At 50.7% G+C, this 8,686-nt stretch overlaps 1 protein-coding gene across 2 annotated transcripts in view; it reads right to left on the bottom strand.

Moving 5' to 3' along the window:
- The window catches only part of PSTPIP1 (proline-serine-threonine phosphatase interacting protein 1), a 45,440-nt gene that overhangs the window by 10,650 nt on the left and 26,104 nt on the right, over positions 1-8,686 (bottom strand). For both annotated transcript variants that reach the window (XM_015568193.1, XM_006754237.2), the window contains 5 exons: positions 4,976-5,010; positions 4,641-4,747; positions 2,147-2,209; positions 1,423-1,521; positions 420-465 (listed from right to left, as the gene is read on the bottom strand). In XM_015568193.1, the coding sequence (XP_015423679.1) occupies positions 420-465; positions 1,423-1,521; positions 2,147-2,209; positions 4,641-4,747; positions 4,976-5,010 (350 nt within the window). The remainder of the gene's footprint in view (positions 1-419; positions 466-1,422; positions 1,522-2,146; positions 2,210-4,640; positions 4,748-4,975; positions 5,011-8,686) is intronic.

Raw genomic sequence — 8,686 nt, 5'->3', positions numbered from 1 at the left:
AGAGAGATTTGAGTGGGTCTGTCTGTCATGATGGTGACTGTGAAAGTCCTGTGCTCTAGAGCCCGATGACTTTGGTTGGAATGTAGTCAACACCACTATTGACTCCATGACCTTGGGCAAGTTACTTAACCTCTCTGTGCCTCATCTGTTAAAAAAGGGGATAATAATAATAATATCAGTCACCTCATAGGATTGTTGTGCAAATTAGTTAAAACATGCAAAGCACCAAGAATAGTCTTGGCAAATGAGAGAACATGAGTATTTTTATTTTACTTGCCTAAGTATGGAAGTGAGAGTGATGACTTATGACACTGTAGTCACCTGTGAGTTTGTATATCCCCAGGGTAGGAAAGTGTGCAGTGTTGGGAAGGTCTGTCCTATCCACCGCCTAGGTCTAAGGAGGCAGGTGGGCCACATACCTGCCTCCATGGCTGAGTCCTTGCACTGCTTGGCTTTGTTCTGGCTCTGAGGAGGCAAAGGAAAAACAGTGCTGAGCCTCTGTCCTGGAGACTACCCAAACCCAGCTTAGGACTCCCAGCCTCCTGGGTGAGTGAAGTGCCTCTGTCACAACCCTCCCTGACCACCCAGGGGACACTCAGGAGTCAACTTGTGAACAAGTTCCATCATTTACTCCAGCTTCACCCCACAAAGGACTACAATAAAAAAAGGTTTTAATAAAAAAGAAGTAAAAACAGAAACTTGCAGCCCATGAAAACTAGATATCAGGACCTAGAAAGAAAAATATAGATCAGGAGCCAGGACCTGAGGCTCCATGTGGCCAGTGCTGAATCTACTGGTTGGGACTTAGGCTCTGGTTCCCAACTTGCTGCCCCCAAATTCACCCCCAACCCCCTGCCCTCTCTGGGCCTCAGTTTTCCTGTATATGCAATGGGCAAAAGGTGTTCTTGGGCTCTGGTAGCTCTGCTACCCCCACTCTGGCCCAGAGACCAGAGTAGTCATGAGCTTGGGCTCTGGATGACTTAGGTTCGGATCCTTTCTCTGTTGCTTCCTGGCCCTGAGACCTTGGACAAGCCACTCACCATCACTGGGCCTTAGTTTTCTTTCTGTGACATGGGCCCACTGTGCCCCTCTCCAAGGGTTATGTGAGAGTTAGCATCTGCTCTCATTGCCCTGTGATCTCTGGGCCTGGGCTGCAGAGGGCTTGCTTTGAGGAATTGGTCCTTGGGTGTAGCCAGGAGATGGCAAAAGGGGATCAAGCTGACCCTGTAAATTCATGCCCCAAGATTCTAGGAAACCCATTTTACAGATGAGAATGTGAAGTTCAGAGAGGGGTGGGAAGCTAGTATGTTCCATATGCAGACCTTGCCTGGTTGGGGTGGGGTCCTACTGTACCCCTTCCCTGTGTTACTTCCCCTGCCCCAGCTCTGGGAGACAACATATGGCCTCAGTGGCCCCACAAACCTTTTCCACCTGTTTCTGTTGGCCGCTGATGCTAATACGCTCGAAGGCCTGCTCGGCGTCATCTGCGTCCCGGCACTTCTGCTCATATGTCTTCTTGGACTGGACATGTGTAAGGGTGTGACTTGCGGGGGCCCAGAGTGAGGCTCCCTGAGCCCAATCTCCCTTCTTCCTGTTAGGGGCTATGAATGGAGTGGGGGCCTCCTCCCCAAGGACAGGGATCTGAAGGTCCAGAACAAGAGGGAGAGGGAGTCTTGTTCCCTACCCACTGGGGACATTGTAGCCCTGCCCAAGGCCCCAGCCTTTTCAGAGGGGAGATCACATTAAACCACCAGAAAGTCCCTGAAAATACCATGCATCCTCATGATACTAATAGCCTCTGCACATGCTATCCCCTTTCATGGAACCTTTTTCTCCTCACCCAGTATCCTAAGAGACACAGCTCAGGGGTCCCTTCTCCCTCCACCCTTGGAGTCTACAGCTGACAGCATGGATCACACTGTGGGCCACTGTCTGAGACTGACCACCTTCCTATCAGTCAAGAGTCTCCCATGAACAGTGCCAGGGCTGATCCATGTGGGGCTTTGATACCCAGTGCAACCCCAAACACATGGATGTTCCTGGATAAAGATCTGAGGCAAGCCTTCTCCCAGGTGCCCATCCCAGGTCTCCTGGTATCCACACTTTGGGCTCTGCATACTTCACGGCCCAAGAGCCTTGCACCCACCTCCATGACCTTCTTATAGAGTGACAGCTTGCTCTTCTGAACACGGTCCATGACAGCCTCGTACTGCAGGGGACATGAAGCTCTTAGTGGGGGGGGGGGGGGGCTGTGGCCTCTGGACAGTCCCCTAGGCCAAGAGGATGGGGCTCCCCTGGGATGAGGTGTAGCACTTTTCCCCCTCGCCCAGTTCTGAAAGGCATAGTGACAAGATGTCCTCCTCTCCTATTGCCTGTTCTTTTACAATTACTGCTCAGAACAGAAAGCTAGAGAAGCCCAGGACATGTGTATGTCCACCGTGTCCTCTCATTGGCTGCAGACTCCAGCCAGGACTTGGTCTGTAGATGGAGAATATCCAACTTACATGTGTATACATACATACACATACACACACACATACACAGAGTCCTCACAAACCTCTGCACCCACTCACAGCTGTCACACACTGTGTACACACGTTAGTTCCACATGACACACATGCAGAAGTACACAATAAAAGGCCCCCATGCTCCTACTGCTCCCACTGCTCCATTGCTCCCACTGCTCCTAATTGCACACACAGGCCTTCACATACACACTCACAGAGTGCCCATAGACACCATTCACAAGTATACACAAGCACACTCCTATGTTCCCCTTGTACAGGCCTATTCACACTTAGTCATGGCCACACGCAGGTACACAGGCCATTGCACCTTCAACTCTCCTCCCAGGCAGCTTGTTCAAATAGAGAAGACAAAACTCAGCCTAGACAGAGAATTGGAATAAGCTGTGAGAAGAATCAGAAATGAAATGACCCTTGTGTTGGGGCTGGAGCCATTTTGTGTCTGAGGTCACAGTAGGGCATGTGCCAGTGGAGAGATCTCAGGCAAGCACCTGGTCACATACAAATACACTGAGGCACACCAACATGCTTATAGGTGTGCACACATGTGTGCCTACAAACCCACATACACACACACACATACAGGCCCACATACACACATGCCCAAGCATGTGCACACACATGCCCAGGCAGGCTTCCCCTAACACTATATCACAGCTCTCAACTTGTGGAGGTTCTGGCCGATCTGGGGAAGGTGTTGGTCTGTCCAAAACAGCTTTTGCAAACATGTAGACCTTCTGGCCACAGGAGAGCTTAAGTAGCCAGCCTGGGGCCTCACTGTCACAGCAAGCGCTCTGCATGCTCTACAGGCAAGTCCCCTCTCCAAGAGGTCACCTGTTCCAGCATCTCAAGGTAGCACAGGCTTCTGGAGCTAGCTTTGGGGACCCACTGTCTGCTCAGGAACCCAAATTTAGAATCCCAAAAGCCTGAGACCCTGCCTGGACAGATGGATAGATAGGGAGGGCAGCCACATTGAATTTCTGTGGCCAGAGCCAATAATTAGAGCTGGTGCCCTATCTGTGAAGACTAATGGGGATCTGGTCTGGGATGGATCCCCAAAGCTTAGGCAGTGGGCATAAATGTCCCATCCTGCAAGAAGAAAACTGAGGCACAGAGAGGGGAAGTAGCTGGGTGAGGACACCCAAGCCCAGCCTAGCCCCACCAATAAGCTGACACCTTTTTCTCCTTTACAGCTCAGTTGTATGGACTTATTCATTTTCATTTTTTTGTATATTTCACAAGAATCCTTTCTCTCCAAGTAAGAAATATTTCTGTGTGCTGATGTCTCCCTCCCTGTCCAGAGCAACACCCTTATCACTAAGACCCTAGAGTCTGAGCATGTGTCCTCACTTGTCCTCCCAGCTGGCCATATACTCAGCCAATCAGTCTCAGGTTTTGGGAGGGGACTCTGGGTCACAGAAATCACCAAGCCCACCTCCCACCCCACCACTGCAGCTTTCCTGACACATAGCCTTCAAACTCTGCTTGCACACTTCCCATGAGAGAGCCTCACTTCCTTTCCATGCAGTTCTTCCATCTAGAAATAGCCATGTCCTACACCTGGGTGAGAAGTATTGTGGATGCTGAAGTAAGCGTAACACCCCCTAATACCAGCAGGCTATGTTTTCCCCCTCAGCCTTGGGCAGCACTGCAGAGTGGCCAGTGGCTGGTTCCAGATCTGCTTTTCTCCCAGAAAAACAGCTTGGATCCTTGGGCTCAGGACCAGTCTTTGGTGACTCCCCAATTTAGTTTTCTTTCTTTGGATAATTCCAAGCTGTCACTGTCCCTCTACAGTCTGCTGTGATAGGATGGTCAACAAGACTGATGTCTTCTCCTCTTTCTGACGGCTCAGGGAAGGACCCCCAGGGGGGCTCCTAGGCCTGTGAACTGAGCCCTTCCCTTTTTACTTCAAATCACCCTCACCCCAAACCTGGGGTACTGCCCCCATACTCCATGGGACCGCTGGCCCCAGGGACTTTATTTTGGTGGGAAGGCCCTAGGTCACTCACTCACATACACTGACCTAGGGTCCATCTCCTCCCACCACCAGAGTGAAGATGGCCACCTCCCACTTGGGGTCTTGGTGATGGAGGAACACCCCAGCACCTGCTTCACCTTTTTTCTCTGCTCCTTCTGCCTCTCTCGGAAGTCCTCAAGGCTGCGGAGCTCCTCACGCAGGGCCAGGGCCAGCTGCATGTGGGAGTTGCCAATGTCTTCCATTTCTGAGGGCAGAGTATAGACATTGGTCTCCCACATCAGACCGATGGGTGTCAGCCACATACACATTCACCCCACCTAAGCTAGTTTCTGTCATCCCAAATCCTCCGTTAGTCCCACAGACCTGTGTGCAGCCTAAACTCCTCTCCTGGCCAGAATCCATCCACCTCTGCCTATGTTCCCAGAAGGTCCTTTTACCCTACAGCCTGGAGTAGAAGACAATTGGGACTTACGCTGCTTCAGGGAGTCAAAGGAGGCCCTCAGGGAGCTGCAAAAAAGAGAAGCCAGGGTCAGCAGGAGGATAATGCAGTGGAACCTGAAGTCCCACCAGGCCCCAGAAACTTTATTTTGGTGGGAAGGCCCTAGGTCACTTGCTCACATACACTGACCTAGATAGACCCAAGGGAACTGGGATTTCTAGAAGGCAAAGCTTTTTCTTTGGAAATTATAAAGCAATCAAATCTCCCCACTGGGGCAGAATGCTCCTGGCTTCTGCATGTCCTCAGGGGCCCTTTCCTCCCTCCTTGGAGCCCCTCTCCTGGCTGAGGTAGAAGGAGGCAGGGTTTAGACCTGGATTTAGGCAGGTGGCCTGGAGGATATTTTGGAGGAAGCTTGATGGGAGGGGGCAAGCAGGGAAGGGGTGAAGGAGGAGAGAAATGTGGGGAGGGCAACAGGGAGAACAGGATGTGCAGATGAGAACAATGGGAGACTATTTCTGGCCTGTGGCTGGGGTTGCTCGGTGGACACTGGTGACACCTCTGAGGGGGACCCAGGAGGGAAGATAAGGAGTTTACTTGATGGTGTGCTGAACCTGAGGTGCCTGAGAGAAACCAGAAGAAGGAGTCATAAGGCAGCAGGGTGGACAGCAGGGAGAGCAGGAAGGGAAGAGGCTGGCACCTGACCTGGAAGGTAGGGGAAGACACCAGAGGGTAGGGGTTGCCAGATGGAGCAAATAAAAATATAGGACTACAATTAAATTTGGACTTAGATCAAACAACTAATACTTTTTTAGTATGTATTCCCCATTAATATTTGAACGTACTTACATTTAAAAAGCTCTTGTTATTTATCTGAAATCCAAACTTAACTGGGAATACTGTATTTTATCTGGCAACCCTGCTGAGGGGGCTTGTACACAGAACCATGAACCAAGTTGAGGCCTAAGCAAAGATGTTGGAGCCCAGCCAGGACTAAGTTCTGTCGGCTGATAGATAATGTGGCACCATGAGGCAGAATGCTCTTTGGGTCAGAAACAGCGTGGGTGGGCAGAGTGCCCATCAGCTTTCAGAGGGGTGAGTTCCCTGTTTTGTGCAGGAGAGGTGATTTGGAATCCCAGCATAGAAACCCAGCAGGCCCTGGATAGGAGCTCCTGTTCTGGATTCCCACATGCAGATGCTAGAGCCAGGCAACTTGGGTTCAGTCCAGGCTCTGTGTAACCTTGGACAAGTTAATTATACTCTTTGTGTCTCAGTTCCCCTTTTGTAAAATGGGGATAATAATAACACAAACAGGATGATTGTGAGGATTAGATGAATTTATATGTACAAAGCATCTCTGTTGGGATCCAGATATTGTGCAGCCCTTTCCTGAGTCCACAACTGCACACCCCCCAGTTCTGGGGGTCACCTAGGCCCCTGAACCTAACCTGAGCTATATCTCCAGTGTTCCATGTAAGAGTTTGTCCATTCCCAGGGGTAAAATTCTCTGCCTATGTTTGTAGCCTCTTAATCAAGGAGGCAAAATCCACTGTGGCTTTCCCCTCACCAGGATGCCTGAGGAGCCACAGTGAGTCGAAACAGATAGGGAAACTGAGGCCAGAGCATGTCCAGGCTTATTGGAGTCATGCAGAGGCAACAGGGACATGTTCTGTCCTGGATGCATCTGGCAGCTGCCCTTGGCCCAGCCTTTCTGCAGAGCAATGCGCAGGTCCCCTGGTGGCCACATGGCCATACAACATCTGCCCAGGACACCCCAGGGCACCTGCCTTCTTGCCGGCATCTCCTAGCAATCCATGCAAGGCAGGCTTCCAGGGGACTCCTTCATCCCATTGGACAGTCAGGGAAACTGAGGCCAAGCAGATGCAGCACCCTGGCAGGACCCACAGGGATCCGAGCCTAGAGAACTATGGGGTGGTCTACTCAATGCCAGACCCCTAACCCTAAACTAAGTGAATTTCAAAGTGTAATTTGCACATTGGCAGCATCAACATTATCTGGAGGTTTGTTGGAAATGCAGATCCTCAGGCTCCACCCCAGTCCTGAAATAGAAACTCATAGTGGGGCCCAGCATACTGTATTAAGCCTCAGGTACTGCTGATGTCCATTCAAATGTGAGAGCTGCTGGCCTAAATTATTCAATCCTCATAACTCTCATCAGGGGAATGGCCTTAAACTCTTGTAGAGGATTTGGGGACCATTTGAAGTCTTTCTCTGCCCCATGAGACCCAGCAAAGATAGTTTCTCTTAGCTTTTCTATCATTCCCAGGTTCTTCCCCTTTGCCATTCAGAAAAACTGTTTCCAAGATCTTGAACTCTCCTCTATTGTGTCTTCTTTGCATGTCAAGGGCAGGAACCCCAGGCAGACCTCTACCCTCTGCTATTAGTCACTGCTATCCTTGTGTATATCTCATCCAGATGCCCCTTTTGACTTGGCTCTCAGGATGTTCAGCCTGAAATTCTATGCTCAAACACAGCCTACATTTCCAATATAAATATTTTCTTTTGTAACGTTCCCACCGTGTGGCATGACCCACCTCAGGCCCTTGCTTTGGCCTCCCTACCGACTGCCCACCAGCTCACCAGGTGGCTGCTGCCTCCCAGCTGATAGGAGTGGCTCCTCTCACCTCCCTGTGCTAGAGGCTGGGCCTGAAGTGAGTTGGTGTCAGAGGACCCCTTCTGGTAACAGGTCCCGCCTGTCTCCCTCCAACATCCTTAGTGATATCTTCATTCTCTGAGCTCAGAGGAAGAGAAATTTTGGAAACAACAGCAACAACAAAACCCTCTCCTGATAGGAAAACCACAGCATTTTAGGCTATGACAAGTGGGGGTGATGTGGGAATGTAATGGTGTAAGTCCATCCTCCTTCAGGAGCTGTCCTTGCTTGAGGTAACCACAGAGGGGCTTATAAGGAAATTGGCTCCAACCCTGCCCACCTTGATTCTTTTTCATTTCCTGAATCCCTGCCCTTTGCAGCTTCTGGAAGCACATGCCCAGCACCCAGGATGAGCAAGTGGGGGAGGAGGTGCAGCTTTTGCGGGGAGGTGATATTTCAGCCAAAGCTCAAAGTGCAGGTACACTGGAGAGGGAAGAGATAAGGGGCAACAGTCAGGGTAAAGGCCTGGCAGTTGGAAGGGAGAGTCCAGGTGAGCTTTCTGCAGGGCTAGAAGCAATGGTGATAGAGTCCTCTCCCTTCCTAATGTTGTCTTTAAAATGCATTGAAAGGGCTTATGGGATCTCTTCAGTGTGTGGAGACCAAGTCTTATTTGTGCATTCTCCATTGCCCAGTGGATGTTTGTTGATTTAATATGCGAAGGAGGTGAATGAGAAAAATCATTTGAAGACAAGAATAACCTCCCTTTAATGTATGTGGTTGATCCTCCAGACCCCAGTGAGGTTTCTGGCCAGTCTGAGGGCAGGGCTGATGCAGAAATGCTTCATCTTCAGGCAGCAGAGGCAAGGGAGGCCAATCAGCTCTGCCCTTTTGGCTCTCGCTGGGCTATTTCTGGGGTCACTTAGCTTCCTGGCTTTGTTGTCTGTTTGCCTCCACCAAACCTGTGCATCCCCTGCCCTCTGCCTGCCCTCCAAGGGACTGAGAATGAGCATCTTGGGGGACCTGGGGATCTTGGCCATGTGGAGGCTAGGGCTCCCTCTACAGAGGAGGTGCCAGCCCCCAAGCTAAATAGTCAAGCCACCTTTCCCAGAGGAGTTAACCAAATATACTTCCAC

This window comes from Myotis davidii, unplaced genomic scaffold (genome assembly GCF_000327345.1).
Source record: "Myotis davidii unplaced genomic scaffold, ASM32734v1 scaffold1052, whole genome shotgun sequence".
NCBI lineage: Eukaryota > Metazoa > Chordata > Mammalia > Chiroptera > Vespertilionidae > Myotis > Myotis davidii.
The sequence above is the reverse complement of the archived record's forward strand: the minus strand, read 5'-3'. Positions and strand labels throughout refer to the sequence as shown.